Source organism: Bufo bufo, chromosome 5 (assembly GCF_905171765.1).
Source record: "Bufo bufo chromosome 5, aBufBuf1.1, whole genome shotgun sequence".
In the NCBI taxonomy this organism is placed as follows: Eukaryota; Metazoa; Chordata; class Amphibia; order Anura; family Bufonidae; genus Bufo; species Bufo bufo.
The window spans coordinates 284,076,616-284,098,840 of NC_053393.1; the positions used below are offsets into that span (position 1 = coordinate 284,076,616).

The following is a 22,225-nucleotide window of genomic DNA, read 5'->3' on the forward strand; positions in this document are numbered from 1 at the left end:
CAGGAATTATGTCCCAAGGACTATTGAAACGTACTCTTGACCTCCTGGGTCCAGCGGATCATTTGTAAATATTATACCTCACTTTAAAACACACACAACACTCTCCTTTGCTCTCCCTGTCTACTCTAAAACCTGAATTCTTCACATATTAATTCAATATGCTCAAACTATATATAAATCTAAATATATCCCCTAAACTATCCCTGCAACACCTTAAGGTGGTTGGCTTGTGTCTGTAATTGGTGTCTGCCAGAAACGTGGCAAACATGTCCTCCCACATTACTGCTGAGCTCACAATGGTGTCTGTGCTTTACACATAGCTGACAGCTTAAAGGGGTTGTCCGGGATCAAACTTATTTTTTTTTAAAACATCTTACTCACCTTTAGTAGCCAAGTCTATGTTCCCAAGGTGGTTTGAGGTATCTTTTACACTGGAGCATGGCTCCTACATCCCTGCCTGAACAGCTTGTTTACATATCTGTTTATCTGTTCCTTCACTTCCTGCCGCACTGCACTGTGGGTCCCAGTACTTCTCCTGTCTAACGTCGTGTCCCGGCACCCGCCACCCTCATACATATTCATGCATCCTGCACAGCCTCCACTCCTCCTTCGATCCGCCCCCCTCATACATATTCATCCTCCTGCCTCATATTCCTCCCCCATATGTATGCCCATAAACTTCTCCTTGCTCTATCTCTGGCATCTGTCATGTGCTCATTGTTTGCAGAGCAGAGAGACAATCGGACACCGTCACACTATAAGGGACACGCTCCCACATGCATCCATAAACATACCGGACACCATCACACTGTAAGGGACACGCTCCCACATGCATCCATAAACATACCGGACACCATCACACTGTAAGGGACACGCTCCCACATGCATCCATAAACATACTGGACACCATCACACTGTAAGGGGCACACTCCCACTTGCATCCATAAACATACCTGACGGCATCACACTGTAAGGGGCACGCTCCCACATGCATCCATAAACATACCGGACACCGTCACACTGTAAGGGGCACGCTCCCACATGCATCCATAAACATACCGGACACCATCACACTGTAAGGGACACGCTCCCACATGCATCCATAAACATACCGGACACCATCACACTGTAAGGGACACGCTCCCACATGCATCCATAAACATACTGGACACCATCACACTGTAAGGGGCACACTCCCACTTGCATCCATAAACATACCTGACGGCATCACACTGTAAGGGGCACACTCCCACATGCATCCATAAACATACCGGACACCGTCACACTGTAAGGGGCACGCTCCCACATGCATCCATAAACATACCGGACACAGTTACACTGTAAAGGGCACGCTCCCACATGCATCCATAAACATACCAGACACAGTCATACTGTAAGGGGCACGCTCCCATCTATATCTACAGGGAGTGCAGAATTATTAGGCAAGTTGTATTTTTGAGGATTAATCTTATTATTGAACAACAACCATGTTCTCAATGAACCCAAAATACTCTTTAATATCAATGCTGAATATTTTTGGAAGTAGTTTTAGTTTGTTTTTAGTTGTAGCTATTTTAGGGGGATATCTGTGTGTGCAGGTGACTATTATGTGCATAATTATTAGGTAACTTAACAAAAAACAAATATATACCCATTTCAATTATTTATTTTTACAGTGAAACCAATTAACATCTCAACATTCACAAATATACATTTCTGACATTCAAAAACAAAACAAAAACAAATCAGTGACCAATATAGCCACCTTTCTTTGCAAGGACACTCAAAAGCCTGCCATCCATGGATTCTGTCAGTGTTTTGATCTGTTCACCATCAACATTGCGTGCAGCAGCAACCCACAGCCTCCCCAGACACTGTTCAGAGAGGTGTACTGTTTTCCCTCCCTTGTAAATCTCACATTTGATGAATGGACCACAGGTTCTCAATGGGCGTTCAGATCAGGTGAACAAGGAGGCCATGTCATTAGATTTTCTTCTTTTATACCCTTTCTGCCAGCCACGCTGTGGAGTACTTGGACGCGTGTGATGAGCTTTGTCCATGCATGAAAATGATGTTTTTCTTGAAGGATGCAGACTTCTTCCTGTACCGCTGCTTGAAGATGGTGTCTTCCAGAAACTGGCAGTCCGGACTGGGAGTTGAGCTTGACTCCATCCTCAACCCGAAAAGGCCCACAAGCTCATCTTTGATGATACCAGCCCAAACCAGTACTCCACCTCCACCTTGCTGGCGTCTGAGTCGGACTGGAGCTCTCTGCACCCTTTACCAATCCAAGCCACGGGCCCATCCATCTGGCCCATCAAGACTCACTCTCATTTCATCAGTCCGTAAAACCTTAGAAAAATCAGTCTTGAGATATTTCTTGGCCAGTCTTGACGTTTCAGCTTGTGTGTCTTGTTCAGAGGTGGTCGTCTTTCAGCCTTTCTTACCTTGGCCATGTCTCTGAGTATTGCACACCTTGTGCTTTTGGGCACTCCAGTGATGTGCATCTCTGAAATATGGCCAAAACTGGTGGCAAGTGGCATCTTGGCAGCTGCACGCTTGACTTTTCTCAGTTCATGGGCAGTTATTTTGCGCCTTGGTTTTTCCACACGCTTCTTGCGACCCCTGTTGACTATTTTGAATGAAACGCTTGATTGTTCAATGATCACGCTTCAGAAGCTTTGCAATTTTAAGAGTGCTGCATCCCTCTGCAAGATATCTCACTATTTTTGACTTTTCTGAGCCTGTCAAGTCCTTCTTTTGACCCATTTTGCCAAAGGAAAGGAAGTTGCCTAATAATTATGCCACACCTAATATAGGGTGTTGATGTCATTAGACCACACCCCTTCTCATTACAGAGATGCACATCACCTAATATGCTTAATTGGTAGTAGGCTTTCGAGCCTATACAGCTTGGAGTAAGACAACATGCATAAAGAGGATGATGTGGGTCAAAAATATTCATTTGCCTAATCATTCTGCACGACAGTGTATATATATATATTGTGGGGTTCCGCTCTGGTAGGCAGTGGTAGCGAGTGCAGTATAGAGGCATCATAGACCGGTCTTGGTGTAAAACACAATGACTTTGTTTATCACACGGTGCATATTTGTGAAAGACGGTGCAGTTCATAGGGAGGGTGGTCACACACAGCAAAATAATAGTTCAAACACAGCAAGTCCCTGCTGCAAGGCTACTTGAGGCCTGTTTCAGTCACATAAAGCAAAGTCTATTTAAAGCCAGGAGTAATGTCACCTTTTTCTCCATGGTGAAAGTTAAGTCCATGGGTCCTGCTTCTAGCCACAGGACACGGATCCCTCCTGGCTTCAGCTGCGGGTCCCTGCACACACTCCTTTACAAGGCCTCAGCACGCAGCCCAGCTCACCTCCACTTCTTACTCTCACATCCAGAGAACACAGAGGCTCCACATTGCGCAACCACACCCTTGTTGCTGGTCGGGTTTTAACCCTTCCCTGCAAAACCTGGCCTGGGACCGTGGGGAGACAGGCACCCGCCCGCATATCTGCCTGCTCCCAATAAGAGCCGGCCCGGATCCGCTGTGTTAACAGCATAACCACTGCAAAATGCACTTTTCCGGCTCTTACTCCCCCCCCGGTGGCACGTACCTCCCGTCTACCACCACCCCCAGGTACTCTCCTACATATCCCCCCCCCTTTGTTCAACCCTGAAGGGTTGCACACCCTGTTCAATCCTGAGAGGTTGGACACACGTACAACAGTGTACCCGGGACAGGGCATCGGCATTCCCCTGTAAGCGGCCTGCCCTGTGTTCGACACTGAACTTAAAATTCTGGAGGGATAAGAACCATCTGGTGACCCGGGCACTCCCCTCCTTGGCCCAGCTCATCCACTGAAGAGGGGAATGGTCGGTCACCAGAACGGAACCTTCTCCCTAACAGATAGTACCTAAGGGACTCGAGGGCCCCATTAATGGCCAGGCATTCTCTCTCTACCCACGCTGTACCTAGTTTCCACTGGGGTGAGTTTGCGACTCAGGAAGACAACAGGGTGTTCCTCCCCACTGATTTCCTGAGAGAGTACTGCCCCTAGGCCCACTCCAGAGGCGTCCGTCTGAACTACAAATTCCCGTGTCAAGTCGGTGTCACCAAAACCGGGGACCCACACAGAGCCGACTTCAAACGGGAAAACGCCACTTCCGCCTGCTCATCCCAGCTGACCATCACCGTCTTCATCCCCTTTAAAAAGTCTTGTCAATGGGGGCCGGTACTGTGGCAAAGTTGGGGATAAAGCGCCTGTAATATCCTATCATCCCTATGAACGAACGTACTTGCTTGGTGGTAAGAGGTCTGGGCCAGCTCTTGATCGCCTCAACCTTGTCTACCTGGGGTTTGACAACTCCCCGCCCAATCACGTATCCCAGGTACCGGACCTCCTCGAACCCAATCGAACACTTTTTTGGTTGGCCGTCAGTCCGGCTTTTCTAAGTGAATCGACTACGGCCTGTACCTTGGGCAGGTGACTCTCCCAGTCCTGGCTAAACACGATCCCCGACTGCCTTTGTAACCCCTTGGGGGTGACAAAGGCAGTCTCCTCCTTTGCCGCCTCCGTGAGAGGCACCTGCCAATATCCTTTTGTGTGGTCGAGAACAGAGAATTAGCGAGCTTTCCCTAGCCGTTCTATGAGCTCGTCTACCCGGGGCATGGGTAGACATCGAATTTCGACACTTCGTTGAGCTTTCTAAAGTCATTGCAGAAGCGCAGAGTACCGTCAGGTTTTGGATGAGGACCTATGGGGCTGGGCCCACTCGCTCAATTGACTCCTCACTCACCCCTAACCTCACATCGACCTTACTTCTTCTGAAATGGGCCTGTCGCACGCGCCTCCGGTACTCGATTTGGCTTTAACCGTACCCTGACGTGGGGCTCGGTGACGAGTCATGTCGGACTACCGAAGTTCGACCAGGAAGCTCAGAGAACACGTCCCTATTTCGACTCACCAACTCTTTGGCTTCCTGAGCTTGTTTGGTCGACAGACCACTCGCTATCTTTACCCGCGGAGGTGCCCTCCGGGAACCTCGGGTGGAGCTGGGATCTTCCCGCAGACCAAGACAGTGCTTGGGCCGTCCCCAATGAGACACTCCCTATCTCTCCATGATTTCAGTAAATTTACATGATATACAGTACAGACTAGGGTGCACCGAAATGAAAATTCTGGTCCGAAACCGAAAATTCAGGATGCCCTTGACCGAAAACCGAAACCGAAACTGCCTTTTTGCCCAAATACTTTTAAAATTACTTTTTTTTAAATGATTTTATTAATAATTCTTTTTCATGAATGAAATTCATCTGTGGGTGGCGCTGTTATGGAGGGGGGGATATGTGCACCTGTTATGGGCATAACAGTGCACAGATCCCTTTCCCCATAACAGTGCACAGATCCTTTCCCCATAACAGTGCACAGGATCCCCCCTCCCCATAGCAGTGCCATAGACCGATCCCCCTACCCATAAGAGCCCCGGCCCTGCTGCTCACAGCAGACTAATCACTCACTGCATCTTTATTTTACCTTACAATCGTGACGCTCCAGTAACAACTCTGCAGGCAGAGCGGAGGGCGGCGTAACGTCACTTACTCACGTGACGCACCTGCTCCGCCCACATTATGAATGAAGTAGGGCGAGCAGGCGCGTCACGTGAGTAAGTGACGTTACGCCGCCCTCCGCTCTGCCTGCAGAGTTGTTACTGGAGCGTCACGATTGTAAGGTAAAATAAAGATGCCGTGACTTAAAGTAAACCGCCCGCCCGGCGCGGGTGACAAATCCCACAAATCCCAAACCCCATATTTTCTGCCGATATGCACCAATATCGGCCGAAATGGATTTGGCCCATTTTCGGCGCGTATTTTCGGCCGCCGGAATTTCGGTGCACCCCTAGTACAGACCATAAGTTTGGACACACCTTCTCATTCAAAGAGTTTTCTTATTTTCATGACTAGGAAAGGCATCAAAACTATGAATTAACACATGTGGAATTATATACATAACAAACAAGTGTGGAACCAACTGAAAATATGTCATATTCTAGGTTCTTCAAAGTAGCCACCTTTTGCTTTGATTACTGCTTTGCACACTCTTGGCATTCTCTTGATGAGCTTCAAGAGGTAGTCCCTGAAATGGTCTTCCAACAGTCTTGAAGGAGTTCCCAGAGATGCTTAGCACTTGTTGGCCCTTTTGCCTTCACTCTGCGGTTAGCTCACCCCAAACCATCTGATTGGGTTTCAGGTCCGGTGACTGTGGAGGCCAGGTCATCTGGCGCAGCACCCCATCACTCTCCTTCATGGTCAAATAGCCCTTTCTTTCAAAGTTTTCCCAATTTTTTCGGCTGACTGACTGACCTTCATTTCTTAAAGTAATGATGGCCACTCGTTTTTCTTAACTTAGCTACTTTTTTCTTGCCATAATACAAATTCTAACAGTCTATTCAGTAGGGACTATCAGCTGTGTATCCACCTGACTTCTCCTCAATGCAACTGATGGTCCCAACCCCATTTATAAGGCAAGAAATTCACTATTAAACCTGACAGGGCAAACCATTTCAGGGGACTACCTCTTGAAGCTCATCAAGAGAATGCCAAGAGTGTGCAAAGCAGTAATCAAAGCAAAAGGTGGCTACTTTGAAGAACCTAGAATATGACATATTTTTAGTTTGTTTCACACTTGTTTGTTGTGTATATAATTCACACATGTGTTAATTCATAGTTTTGATGCCTTCAGTGTGAATCTACAATTTTCATAGTCATGAAAATAAAGAAAACTCTTTGAATGAGAAGGTGTTGTCCAAACTTTTGGTCTGTACTGTATATATATAAACTTATTTCAAGGTAAACCTTATATACTGACCTGGCAATAATGTGAAACTGATGTATAACCACAGGAAAGTGAAATGCACACACTACAAATCCAAAGTAGAATGTGCAAAAAAGATTCATCCAAAACACAAGTATGGGGCTAAAAAAATTATTTTAAACTAGACAAAAGCAGCCTCATTACTTAATAGGATTATCCGTTTATTTCAAATCAACAAAAAAAAAAGCAGACCTGATTACACTATTATTACCTTTTCTTTCAACTGAGCCATTGTTTTATTATATTTTTGCAAATAAGTAAGAGGGGCACACCTTCATATGATTCACTCTAAACAGTATTTGATTTTAAAAATTTATTAAATACAACTTTAATATAATATGCAGATATAGGTACGCTTATCACTCTAAAATGACATAAAATACAGGTTTAAAATGTGGTCATGCCAAGGGTTAATATGTACTTCAATCTGGGATCTCAGTAATAGATGCAATGTCTATTTCAATGATATTATGTCTCAGCCTATAAGATGGTGAATCCAGTCTCTGTATTGGTCCGCAGTTTATCTGCGATTTTTCCAGTGTAAGAATTTGCTGAAATAGGAATATTGTTCTTTGCGTTTCGTTGCATATAGTCTTTCACAGTTATAGCTTTGTTTCTCAGTTGTAATATAGCTAGTACACTGTGATAATGTGATAATTATAGCAGATTACTCACTGTTTAGAAGCAGTAAAGTGTTCGGATTTTTGCGCTTAACGTGGCGTCCCACGTATTTTCAGCACGGGTGGTCGTATTTCCGATCAACTTTGGAGTGAGCAATGGACTTGCAAACAGAGAAACAGTCCGCTTGGGTGCCAGGATTAATGAATAGTTAGACCCGCTTGAGAATTGTCGTAACTTGGTGTGTTTTTCACAGGAGAAGGCAGGACTTTTCTTTCTTTACGAAATATATTCGGATATTGTTGCAAATTCAATAGAGGTGCGCAGATAGTATACTGCGATTTTCTTCCTTCTGTAGAGACTTGTGTACACGAGACGCGTTTCGGAGTTAACACGACTCCTTCCTCACTGTTCCTCGCAACTTGGAGGGTGAGCCATCCAGTACTTCCTACTTATTATATTTTTTGTTTACACAAATCAACATGCCATTGTCTAAATGCAATATATGCAATCAGCATGGCCATGTAATCCTGTGGTGCTCTGGTGAAAGGAATTCCTCCTTTCTAAGCCTTCTGCCCCATTAGCAAGTATTCTGATGGGCAGAGTTTCTATGCTAACAAGCATAGTAATCCTCCTCCATTCATTGTAATGCTGACGTCACCCGACTGGGGCTTAGCACGAAGGTGGCTGGACAAGTTTACCGCCCCTCCAACCTCTCTGCATAATTATCTAGACTGCCAGTGACTTCACCGGACTCCCTGAGCAGAGGAAGAGGAGGCTTTGCTCGCCTGCCAGGGACCGGTACGTCACTGAAGATAAGAAAACACTCACTTCCGGACATTAATTGAAAGGAGAAAACAGGGCTTCAGCAATATGTTCTAAGGTACCACATACATGTTTGTAAGGTTTATGTTATTAGATTACTAATAGACAAATGTCCCCAATCCCGGACAACCCCTTTAACAGACCAGAGCATATCCTGCCCCCTAATTGGCTGAGAGGCTGCGTGGAAAGCATTGTGGGCAAGCCTGGAGACTGAGGTCCCTCCCAGGGTCATGTGAACCTCTGTCCTCATCCGCCCTGCCCTGTTTCCATTTAAAAGTATGTACTTGAATTGCAGTTTTTCATGATTCGTCTGAAGCAAGTCGCCAAAACTTCTGATTTAATTGGCAGAAGAATTTTTGTAAAATTTGTGATGAATCTAATTAGTTTAGAATTTATTTGCCCATCTCTAATCCTGAACCATCTGTAGCAGTATACTGACCAATTTTGTGTTAATTACTTTACACGGTTTAGCATTGTCAGTAGTGTTAAGCGAAGCATTCAAAAGTGGAATTCGGTCCGAAGTTTAGGAAAGCCAAATTTCCTTGCGCTTCGTGGTAACGAATCAGGTTTTCCTAAAATGGCGTCTGCACGTGTTACAAAGTAAAAGTAAGAAGCAAGCTCACACGATAATGCCATGCAGCCAGCCAATGTGCAGGTAGCCATCTGCTGTGATGTCACAGCCCCTATGAAAGCCTCATCCTGTGTGGTCTCTGCCATTTGACCTGCGGTGACCAAACTTTTGCATGCTTCTGTATATATTTAAACTTTGATTAATCACAAGGGCCGAACGGTAACAATCTTTTGGACCATAATTTATTTTATTTTTATGTGGATTTAAATGATTTAATTTTATCTATTTTTTTGTAGATATTTTTATATGATCTTATTAGAATGAATTAAAAGGGATTTTTTTTGTGAGCCAGTGTCTTTTATATTTTATTTATTAGTATATTTTATTTGCCAAATAGTTATCTGTGCACCTTTTTAAATCCAGGTTTCCATAACAACCCAGCGGTTTTACTCCACTGTTATAGAGACACTGTGAATGTCACTGCTAAGGGGTGCTGTGCCATGTCACTGTTTTTGGGAGCTGTGTGGAGGTTGCTGTTTTAGGGGCACTGTGGATGTCACTGATAGGGGGTCCTTCTGTATGTCAGTGTTATGAGGACACTGTGAATGTCATATTATTGGAACACTGTTTACATCACTGTTATGGGGCACTGTGGCACTATTATAAAAATGTGACAAATTTAACCCCTGCTGGTGTGCACGGTTCAACGCTATCTGGCACCCCAATAGGGTAGTGGTCATTTTTGTCAACGGTGTCTCCTACTGGGTATGGCTGGACTCTGGCTCCTGGCTCACTTGCAATAAATTTGAATGTAGTGATAGTAGGAGTAATAGAGGAATTTTGCAGCAGAAATGATGTCCAGACCTTTAGATGCAGTTTAAACATTTCTTAACTGAAGATAACTTGTATCCAAGCAGTATACAGCTTTGGTCTCTTGTCCCAGCAGGTCTTAGCAATGGTTGGCAGGAAATGAATGCTTCTGCTTTAAATTTGGAGCTTGCAGGAAAAGACGTCTGCTTAGTAGCTCTGTAATTGTGGCAGGATTAATCTTCTGTACTTTTCTGTAACTTCTGCTGTATGGGGACAGACTAGCTGAGGAGGAATGGCTTCTCCTAGGTCTCTGGACTCACAGGAGGACATAAAGCAAAATCACATCAGATGACAGTGTAAAAACTCTTAGAAGATAGTAGCGGGGTAGAGGCGTGTAGTAACACAACTCTGGGGTGTTACACATGGAGTTGTGGTGGATATAGTTGCATGATGGATCAGGCTCTGAAGGATGATTCCACCCTATGATAGTTCACCCTACAAAGATGTGTTTTTAGGTAGTGCCTAAAACTGTGGATGTTGAAAAGTAATTTAATTTCTTTGGATAGAGTGTTCCAGAGAACTGGGGCAGCTAGATATAACTCTTGAAGCTGGGAGTGAGAGGTTTGAAATTGGATTATGGTAGATGTTAGGGCTGTATTATGCCAACAGATTATCTGACAGATTTTCTGACCAATCATTGGTCAGATGGCCATTTACACATGTTTGTTATACACACCAATTATTTGGTCTGATTGGACAGAAATTGGTCAGATAATCTGTTGGTGTAATACAGCCCATAGTCTTAGAATGTAGAGAATGGGTAGGGTAGACAGAGATGTGTGTGGACATATAGGGAGGTGCAGGACTGTGGAGAGCTTTTTTTTCCGGTGAGACTGATAATTTTAAATTGAATCCTATACTGTATGGACAACCAGTGCAATGATTGCCATAGGGTGGAGTCATCAGAGTGATGGTTATACAGATAGCTAACCCTGGCTACTGCATTAAGAGTGGATTGGAGATGGGAGAATTTAGTAAGACAAAGACCAATTAGCAGTAAGTTATAGTAATCAAGACAATAATGCACCCAAGTTTTTGTTGTTTCCACAGTAAGAAAATTGAAAATTCTACTGATGTTTTTGAGGTATAGGTTGCATGAGCGGGCGAGTAATTAAATATATAGGAGGTGAAGGAAAGATCCGTTTCGAACATGACACGAGACAGTGGGCATATTGCCTAGGCATTTTTGTAGTGCCACACCCTGAGAGAAATATCAGGTTTAGGTAATTTAGCAGATGGAGAGAACACAAATAGTTTAGTTTTTGAAATTTTGTTTCAAATAGAAAGAGGACATTATGTTAAAGACAGCGGACAGGCAGTCACTGGTATTCTGTAGTACTGCAGGGGTGATGTCATGGGGTGAAGTGTTGGAGTCATCAGCATACAGATGGTACTGAAAACCAAATCTGCCAATAGTCTGTACAATAGGGGCTGTGTATAGAGAAAAGAGGAGAGGATCTACACTGCCTGTCCCAAAAAAAAAAGGTCACACACTAATATTTCGTTGGACTGCCTTTGGCTTTGATTACGGCATACATTCGCTGTGGCATTGTTTCAATAAGCTTCTGCAATGTCACAAGATTTATTTCCATCCAGTGTTGCATTACTTTTTCACCAAGATCTTGCATTGGTGATGGTAGAGTCTGACTGCTGCGCAAAGCCTTCTCCAGCACATCCCAAATATTCTCAATGGAGGTAAGGTCGGGACTCTGTGGTGGCCAATCCATGTGTGAAAATTAGTCTTGTGCTCCCTAAACAACTCTTTCACAATTTGAGCCTTATGAATCCTGGCATTGTCATCTTGGAATATGCCTGTGCCATCAGGGAAGAAAAAAATCCATTGATGGAATAACCTGGTCATTCAGTATGTTCAGGTAGTCAGCTGACCTCATTCTTGGAGCACATACTGTTGCTGAACCTATTCCTGACCAACTGCAGCAACCCCAGATCATAGCACTGCCCCCACAGGCATGTACAGAAAGCACTAGGCATGATGGGTGCATCACTTCATCTGCCTCTCTTCTTACCATAATGCATCCATCACTCTGGAACAGGGTAAATCTTAACTCATCAGACCATATAACCTTATTCCATTGCTCCATAGTCCAATCTGTATGCTCCCTAGCAAATTGAAGCCTTTTTTTCTGGTTTGCCTCACTGATTAGTGGTTTTCTTACGGCTACACAGCTGTTCAGTCCCAATCCCTTGAGTTCCCTTCACGTTGTGCATGTGGTAATGCTCTTACTCTCACTATTAAACATAGCCCTGAGTTCTACTGTTGTTTTTCTTCGATTTGATTTCACCAAACGTTTAAAGTATCGCCAATCATGATCATTCAGGATTTTTGCCACATTTCTTCCTCGAATACGATGGGTCCCCACTATCCTTCCAGTTTTTAATAATGCGTTGGACAGTTCTTAACCCAATTTTAGTAGTTTCTGCAATCTCCTTAGATGTTTTCCCTGCTTGATGCATGCCAATGATTTGACCCTTTTGAAACAGGCTAACATCTTTTCCAGGACCACGAGATGTGTCTTTCGACATGGTTTTTTAAGAAATGAGAAGCAACTCATTGCACCAGTTGGCATTAAATAACTTATTGCCAGCTGAAAGATAATCGCCCATGCAGTAATTATCCAATAGGAGGCTCATAACTATTTGCTTAGATAAATCCAGGTGGCAACTTTTTTTTTGGAAAGGCAGTGTAGGACTGAACCTTACAGAACTTCAACAGGAAGAGAAGTAGAAAAGAGCTAATGACACAATGAAAGAGCAGAGAGAGATAAGAAGAAAAACAAAGGAGAGCAGTGTACTTAAAGGGAATGTGTCATCAGAAAGTGACCAGTTGTTTAAATCTTTTAAATGTTTAACATATTTTAATTTTCGATGCTATTTTTAATATTGCATGTCAACATCTGTATTTAAACAAAAATCATAAAATCCTGCAGTTTTCACACTGGCCTAATAATAGGTGTCACTTGTTAGTCTGTAGAGATAACTGCAGTAAAATAATCTGCTTATCGTGACAGACAGATGTATAGATAACACAGGATCCATCATTCACAATAGGTGATGGTCAAAGCTTATTAATCTTTTCTTGTACAATATCCTCTGCACAAGTCATAGAGCATGCCTGAAAAACTCTCCCAAAGAAGTCTGAGATCCCCTCCAGTCCATTGTGTCTATGGACCATTTGGCTGCCGTAAAGCAATTTTCTGAATGTTTTCTAAATTCTGCTAAGAACAACTAAGGCAAGATTGAAGCCCCTATAATCATGTTTAGGAAATAGAATAAATAAAATTGCAATCAGAAAATACAAATATTTATTTTAAGACCAATAGATTGCAGCATGTTGAGCAGGGTATGTGGTTTACAGTGTGAAAATGTTGCAGAGAGATCCAGAAGAATGAGTAGAAAGTAGTAACTGTTGCATTTGGCTGTGTGTGCGTCATTTGTCCATGTGTAACAACTCTATTACCTGCATTCTTTTCCATACGAAGACTACCAACAGCAGCAGTAAAAACGTTAAATAGCTGAAACTAAAATGTGTGATAAAAATTCAGTTATAGGGGAAGACAGCTGTATGATTTAAAGCATTGCAGGTGGAACTATGGCAAAATTAGTGTATCTATAATACAAGTGATGCTATCTAAGAGGATATATTTTTCTGATTCTTTCTAAAAGGTCAATGTAGATGACAGTTTACATAAGTAATGCTGGATTTGTTGAGAAAAATGCATGTAAAGCATAGTTCATGTTAGTTTAATCTATATATGTATATTTGATTAAACAAAGTTCTGAGCATATATTTCTGTTTTGTCTAGATTGATGCATGTAATAAAGAAGCAGAGAAGATAAATTCACTTATAAATTCTGACAGCCCGACTCTTGCATCCCAGGTGCCATTATCAGCTCTTATCACATCTGAGGTTCAAATATCACCAACGCTTCATTCCAACTGTAACAAAATAATATGCAATCTGTATTATTTATGTATATATATATATATATATCCTGTTTACTTTGCTCTGTGCATTCTGCAGTATGTAATATGCTATAATAAAAAAAAAAATGTATAGTGTAAAAAATGTATATTACTAGATTACGTTTTAAAGAGGATGTCAGAAGGTTTAAAAAACTGGCAGCAACAAATGTTACAAAAAAAACTCTGTACTTACTGTTAAGGTCCCTTTACGCGGGACAATTTAGCAAACAATTGTCGGAAAGGAAGCATTCCTTCCTGCAAGCGCCTGCTTGTCAGTGAAGGGGACCGCCACATTTACATGCATCAATCTCTTCCACAGTATGGGGAGGAGCAATTGCTAATGCCATCGCTTGTCCCCATACATAATCATTGTTTGCCAGTAGCAGAGCGTGTTTAGATGACACAATCTGCTGCCGGCAAATGATGATTTAGGTGACTGCACAAACAAGCATATTAACTGATGGATCAGCATTTCGCTTATTCAAAAGGGAATCGTCTGCACATTTACACCTCCAGATAATCGCTAACGAGTGTTCCTATGAATGCTTGTTAGCAATTATCTGGCCGATTCTTGGTCTGTGTAAAGGGACCTTAACATTTCCCCCACTGGTTGTTTACATCCCAGGCAAAATAAATTGTCATACTAGTACATGGCAGCTGCAGGCAATCAATGAATGGCAGCCTCTCCTGAAAAGTAAATATAGACTGGAACGTGACCAGCCGCACATTACCTCTGGTATTGCAGGGGATTTAACAAGGACTGTTCTTTTTTTATTTAGTAAAATTTGCAGCTGCCGGTTTTATATATTTTTACTCTCATGGAAGCCCTTTAAAGTGAAGATCCACATATACTTAGCTTTTCTCCATAGTTAACTAATTATTTATACATTTATTTACGTTTGTAAAATGTCATCACAGTTTATGCTGTTTTCTTATTGAACAGTCTTTGTTTATTTTTGCCATTCTTGGCATGTCTGTTTTAGTAAGTAATTGTATTCTACATAAAATTACAATTCTGGAGCATTTATTCCATTGCATTTATTTTAAAAAACTTTAAAAAAGAGCTTTAATAAAAATCCATGCAAAACACGGACTACTAAGCCCAACCCAAGGTTTTGTCCACTTTTGGCTTCTTATCGGTCATAATCAGCATGTCTGTATCCTTATTCTACTAGTTTCACACTAGCGCTTTTGGATCCAGCAGTGAACGGCCTGTCAGATCTCTATGCATTCTGGCATTGCTGTAAGCTACCGCATCACCGCCCGAGGACCTGAGAAGGTCTGGCCGCAACCTGACAAGTATGCCGAGAATTGGTTGGTCGAAAACTGCTGTGCGCCAGCTAGTGTCAGGTAGCATCCGGCAGTGCCTGATCCAGACATTTCTGGCAGGCTGCTCTCTGCCGGAACAGCCTGCCAAGAGATTTCAAGTGCTTAATGAAACTAGCCTTATATAGAATTATTCAAAAACAACACAAATTTAATAGATGACATCAGTTAACAGTCAGGTTTTCACATAAGTCCTAAAAGTAGATAAAGATAACCAAATCAAAGAAATGAGTCAAAATATTAGATTTTGTCATTCATGTATTGAAGAAAATTTTATGGACAAGACCTCTGTATACACTCACCTAAAGAATTATTAGGAACACCATACTAATACGGTGTTGGACCCCCTTTTGCTTTCAGAACTGCCTTAATTCTACGTGGCATTGATTCAACAAGGTGCTGATAGCATTCTTTAGAAATGTTGGCCCATATTTATAGGATAGCATCTTGCAGTTGATGGAGATTTGAGGGATGCACATCCAGGGCACGAAGCTCCCCTTCCACCACATCCCAAAGATGCTCTATTGGGTTGAGATCTGGTGACTGTGGGGGCCATTTTAGTACAGTGAACTCATTGTCATGTTCAAGAAACCAATTTGAAATGATTCGAGCTTTGTGACATGGTGCATTATCCTGCTGGAAGTAGCCATCAGAGGATGGATACATGTTCTCATTCTGTTTACGCCAAATTCGGACTCTACCATTTGAATGTCTCAACAGAAATCGAGACTCATCAGACCAGCAACATTTTTCCAGTCTTCAACAGTCCAATTTTGGTGAGCTCGTGCAAATTGTAGCCTCTTTTTCCTATTTGTAGTGGAGATGAGTGGTACCCGGTGGGCTCTTCTGCTGTTGTAGCCCATCCGCCTCAAGGTTGTGCATGTTGTGGCTTCACAAATGCTTTGCTGCATACCTCGGTTGTAACGAGTGGTTATTTCAGTCAACGTTGCTCTTCTATCAGCTTGAATCAGTCGACCCATTCTCCTCTGACCTCTAGCATCCACAAAGCATTTTTGCCCACAGGACTGCCGCATACTGGATGTTTTTCCCTTTTCATACCATTCTTTGTAAACCCTAGAAATAGTTGTGCGTGAAAATCCCAGTAACTGAGCAGATTGTGAAATACTCAGACCGGCCCGTCTGGCACCAACAACCATGCCACGCTCAAAATTGCTTAAATCATCTTTCTTTCCCATTCTGACATTCAGTTTGGAGTTCAGGAGATTGTCTTGACCAGGACCACACCCCTAAATGCATTGAAGCAACTGCCATGTGATTGGTTGACTAGATAATTGCATTAATGAGAAATAGAACAGGTGTTCCTAATAATTCTTTAGGTGAGTGTAGATAGCACAAAAGACTTGACAATCAAGGTGGAATGCCTTATTAAACATAGAAAATGTCACAGAATTTCAACAAAGGCTATATCATGCAATATAATCATCTTACAAACACATTGGTCAACAGTAACCAGAAAGTTGCCAACTCCTTTAATCCAATAGAAATAATTAGGCGAGAAGATCATGGGAGGAAATTCACCAATATAACAGAGTTGAAGCTGTTTTGTATGGAACAATGGGTAAAATTCCTCCATTCCGCCAATGTCCAGGACTAATCAATTACCAGAAACACGAGGGAGTCGCACCAGATGCTGAAAGCAAAGGTTCACATACTTTTGCCACTCACAGACATGTACTATTGGATCATTTTCTTGAAGAAATGACTAGGTCTAATATTTTTAACTCACTTGTTAGATTTGGTTATCTTAAAGTACTTTTAGGACTTGTGTGAAAATCCATTATAGTTTTATGTCAAATTTATTCAGAAATACAGAAAATTGTGAACGGTTCAGAAATTTTAAAGCACCACTGTATAAAAAATATCAGTAAAAAAAATATAAAAAACAGTTTATGAATCTGCACTTCTTCCCCATTAGCCATTTTACATCAGCCTCCTTAGGGTACTTTCACACTAACGTTTTTACTGGATCTGGCAGGGTCCAACAAAAACGCTTCCGTTACTGATAATACAACCATCTGCATCCGTTATGAACGGATCCGGTTGTATTATCTTTAACATATCTTTAACATTGCCAAGATGGATCCGTCGTTAACTCCATTGAAAGTCAATGGGGGATGGATCCGTTTTCTATTGTGGCAGATTGTGGCAGACAAAACGGATCCATCCCTATTGACTTGATCAGTTTCCCAGGATGGAAAGCAAAATACAACATGTTGCGGTTTGCTCTCCGTTCTGGGAACACCACTAAATGGACCGGAATGCATTTTGGAGCATTCCGTTCTGTTCAGTTCAGTTTTGTCCCCATTGACAATGAATGGGGACAAAACTGAAGCTTTTTTTCCGGTATTGAGCCCCTATGTTGTAACTCAATACCGGAAAATGTAAACGCTAGTGTGAAAGTACCCTTAGATGGTAATAAATATCGGAGCTATATTACCTGTTGTTAATTTGCCATTGTGTTCCATGTAATAAATATACTCATAATTAGGGAAGAGCAAATCGACTTTGGATGAAACATCCGAAGTCGATTCGCATAAAACTATGTTCTAATACTGTACGGAGCAGGAGCTCCATACAGTATTAGGATGTATTGGCTCCAATAACCCAAAGTTATTGCTTGGTACCTTGGAACCGAACCTGAGTTTGGGAAATGTTTTTTTTACAGTACAAATAAATTTATGAAGTTATTGCACGAAGTCTCGCAAGACTTCGCGAAGCAGTAACTTCGGCTCATTGGAGCCAATACATTCTAATACTGAACAGAGCTCCTGCTTCATAAAGTATTATAACAAAGTTTTATGCAAATCTACTTCGAATGATTCATCTAAAGTTGATTCGCTCATCCCTACTTATAATAAATTCCCAAGTATAGCCCAATAAAAGCAAGTGCTCAGGACAACATATACAACTCATGAAACATGGGGATCCTGATCATGTGACCTCACTCAAACAATACAATGACCATTTTTTGGTATGGGAATGCCCAGAGGATGTGTCACCAGGGAATTCCTCTGACAAGTGGTTCAGCCACTCAGTAATTAAACTTTTAGAAGCAGTTTTTTCAGCCACTCACAAAATTAAAATAATACTTCACCCCTACCACAGTGTGAACTAAAGCGTATACAAATTGCATAAAAGTTAGATTATTTCAGATGGCATTTCATGTCAGAAAATTCCCAACATTCCCTGTTGACACATTTTTAGGGCATTCCCATATCAAAGTCTTATTGTATTAGTTGGCCTTATCGTATTAGTTGGGTGAGGTCATGTGATCAAGTTTTATATGTTGTCTTAAGCACTTGTGTTTATTGGGCTATTTTTGGGAACTTATTCTGAGTATATTTATTACAATGGAGCACAATGGCAAATTAAGAAAATGTGGCATATCTCCGATATATGTAATATCATCTAACGGGGCTGAACATATGTAAAACAACTAATGGGGAAGTAGTGTGGTTTTATAAGCTGTTTTTGAGATATTGTTTACATGTTAACTGATGTTATGTTTTAACCCCTTAAAGGGGTTGTCCGGGTTCAGAGCTGAACCCGGACATACCCAGAATTTCACCCAGGCAGCCCCCCTGACAAGAGCATAGGACCAGTTCATGCTCCGATGCTCTCCTTTGCCCTGCGCCGCATCCAGACGAGTTCACTCCTCACATGGGCCAGATACCTTGACAAAGGTCATTTTAGACCAAAACATTGGGATTCTCTTTGATGGCCCCATATATTGTTGCATACTCTGGATGGAAATTAAACACAAAATGGTGTAATTGCACAAATATGTAACAAACAAACAAGTATTAAAGCATCACTTGAAAAATAATCCTTTGGTGTGCCATAGATCTTCCTTTCTACAACGCATTGACTCTTGTCCTCTATGAGCACTCACCGCTAGTGGGTGTGCAGATCTCATTTTTCTAAATATAAGAACACACTGTTGGGTCAAAGCTTCTGCCCGGCAATGTGTTATAGTAAATAAAAGAGCCCTTGCCCTGCGCAATCTTGCACAGGGCAAGGGAGAGCATGAGCTGCTCCGATGCTCAAGTCAGAGGGGGCTGCCTGGATGAAAATATGGCAGCTCTGAACCCGGACAACCCTTTTATCGACCCAGCGATTTTCAGTTTTTGTTTTTTACTCCCAGCCTTCCTGTGACTTTATTTTTCCGTTCGCATAACCATATGAGAGCTTATTATTTACCGGGCAAGTTGTATTTGTAATGGGATCATATAATATTGCATATGATGTAGTGAAAAGCTAAAAATTTCAAATGGGGTGGAATCTGAAAAAAATGCAGTTCTGCCATAATTTTATGGGCTTCTTTTTTATGGAGTTCCCTATGCAGTTAAAAGGAACTGTTAACTTTATTCTGCAAGTCAGTACAATTACATAGATATCATATTTTTAGATAGTTTTTCTTGTGCTTTAATACTTAAAGGGAACCTGCCAGCATGACAATGCAATGTAAGCTACAGTGGTCAACCAATATTAACCGGACAGAATGATATCAAAACATCGGACCCCCAAGGAGTCATAATAATCACCAAAAAAAATTAAAACTAACTTTCGTATGTATGAAAATCCAAAAAGCTTTATTGTAAATATACACTGCTCCAAAAAATAAAGGGAACACAAAAATAACACATCCTAGATCTGAATTAATTAAATATTCTTCTGAAATACTTTGTTCTTTACATAGTTGAATGTGCTGACAACAAAATCACACAAAAATAAGAAAATGGAAATCAAATTTTTCAACCCATGGAGGTCTGGATTTGGAGTCACACTCAAAATTAAAGTGGAAAAACACACTACAGGCTGATCCAACTTTGATGTAATGTCCTTAAAACAAGTCAAAATGAGGCTCAGTAGTGTGTGTGGCCTCCCCGTGCCTGTATGACCTCCCTACAACGCCTGTGCATGCTCCTGATGAGGTGGCGGACGGTCTCCTGAGGGATCTCCTCCCAGACCTGGACTAAAGCATCTGCCAACTCCTGGACAGTCTGTGGTGCAACGTGACGTTGGTGGATAGAGCGAGACATGATGTCCCAGATGTGCTCAATTGGATTCAGGTCTGGGGAACGGGCGGGCCAGTCCATAGCATCAATGCCTTCGTCTTGCAGGAACTGCTGACACACTCCAGCCACATGAGGTCTAGCATTGTCTTGCATTAGGAGGAACCCAGGGCCAACCGCACCAGCATATGGTCTCACAAGGGGTCTGAGGATCTCATCTCGGTACCTAATGGCAGTCAGGATACCTCTGGCAAGCACATGGAGGGCTGTGCGGCCCTCCAAAGAAATGCCACCCCCCACCATTACTGACCCAATGCCAAACCGGTCATGCTGGAGAATGTTGCAGGCAGCAGAACGTTCTCCACGGCATCTCCAGACTCTGTCACGTCTGTCACATGTGCTCAGTGTGAACCTGCTTTCATCTGTGAAGAGCACAGGGCGCCAGTGGCCGTTGCCAATCTTGGTGTTCTCTGGCAAATGCCAAACATCCTGCACGGTGTTGGGCTGTAAGCACAACCCCCACCTGTGGACGTCGGGCCCTCATATCACCCTCATGGAGTCTGTTTCTGACCGTTTGAGCAGACACATGCACATTTGTGGCCTGCTGGAGGTCATTTTGCAGGGCTTTGGCAGTGCTCCTCCTGTTCCTCCTTGCACAAAGGCAGAGGTAGCGGTCCTGCTGCTGGTTTGTTGCCCTCCTACGGCCTCCTCCACGTCTCCTGATGTACTGGCCTGTCTCCTGGTAGCGCCTCCATGCTCTGGACACTACGCTGACAGACACAGCAAACCTTCTTGCCACAGCTCGCATTAATGTGCCATCCTGGATAAGCTGCACTAACTGAGCCACTTGTGTGGGTTGTAGACTCCGTCTCATGCTATCACTAGAGTGAAAGCACCGCCAGTATTCAAAAGTGACCAAAACATCAGCCAGGAAGCATAGGAACTGAGAAGTGGTCCTGTGGTCACCACCTGCAGAACCACTCCTTTATTGGGGGTGTCTTGCTAATTGCCTATAATTTCCACCTGTTGTCTATCCCATTTGCACAACAGCATGTGGAATTGATTGTCACTCAGTGTTGCTTCCTAAGTGGACAGTTTGATTTCACAGAAGTGTGATTGACTTGGAGTTACATTGTGTTATTTAAGTGTTCCCTTTATTTTTTTGAGCAGTGTATATAAACAGTACATACATGTATTATAAAACAGGCAGCACAAGGCGGGACACACAGATGAGGAGCAGGAACCAAGGAGAGGCCGGGAGATACAAAAAAATACAGGGAAAAAGAATACTAGCTGAAAGAGCATACCTCAGAGTCTCATAGCAGCAACGCCCCAAACACAATGCAACAGAGGCGGTTGTGGAGACTGAGGTTTAAGATGGAAGGAACACAAAGGAACACAATTAAACATACCCTGAATGGTGCAAAGATCTCTCGGCCAACTCCTGACCCAACGCCGTTTCGCCAGTAGATCTGGCTTCTTCCGGAAGAAGCCAGATCTACTGGCGAAACGGCATTGGGGGATACAGAGGACGGCATTGGGGGATACAGAGGACACAGACAATACACCTCCCACCAAGGACGGCTTGTCTTTTCTTTAGAGCACCCTGGTACACCTGATTGTTACCAGTGCTGATTACTGTGTGGCCACCCTGCTATAACGTGCCATCCGTATTTTCGTCACTGGAGCGCGATCGGAAGGTGCGCGAGTACAAGCACACGCTGGTAGATGTGCTACTGATGGAGTTCCCATCTGACAGCAGGGGCTCAGTGCAAGCATGAGGAGGAGGAGGAGGAAGTCGCCAATGAAGCTGGGGCACTGCCAGCATCTGAGAAGGGAGGGTTATACATGTCAGCCCTCACATCCGCCTCCTTCTCCACTCGGACCTCCACCTTCTGGCTCAAGTTTATTATGTCTTATATTGGCAGAGTATAGAAGTATACTGGCCTCACTCAGCCATTGTTATACTCCAGTGCACTTTGTGCGTTCTCTTTGCTATTTCCCAATGTTTTGGGGCCTCCATAAACCCAAAAAACAATATGGAAAAAATAATAATAATAATAATAAAAAAAAAATGTTGGCTACCTCAATACACTTCTTCCACCTACA

General features: G+C 42.7%; 1 protein-coding gene across 1 annotated transcript in view; it reads left to right on the plus strand.

Moving 5' to 3' along the window:
- Positions 1 to 14,056, plus strand: part of RECK (reversion inducing cysteine rich protein with kazal motifs) — a 1,014,637-nt gene extending 1,000,581 nt beyond the window's left edge. The window contains exon 21 of the mRNA XM_040433615.1: positions 13,594 to 14,056. Coding sequence (XP_040289549.1) covers positions 13,594 to 13,848 — 255 coding nt within the window. The 3' untranslated portion in view covers positions 13,849 to 14,056. The remainder of the gene's footprint in view (positions 1 to 13,593) is intronic.
- The last annotated feature ends 8,169 nt before the right edge of the window (positions 14,057 to 22,225 follow it).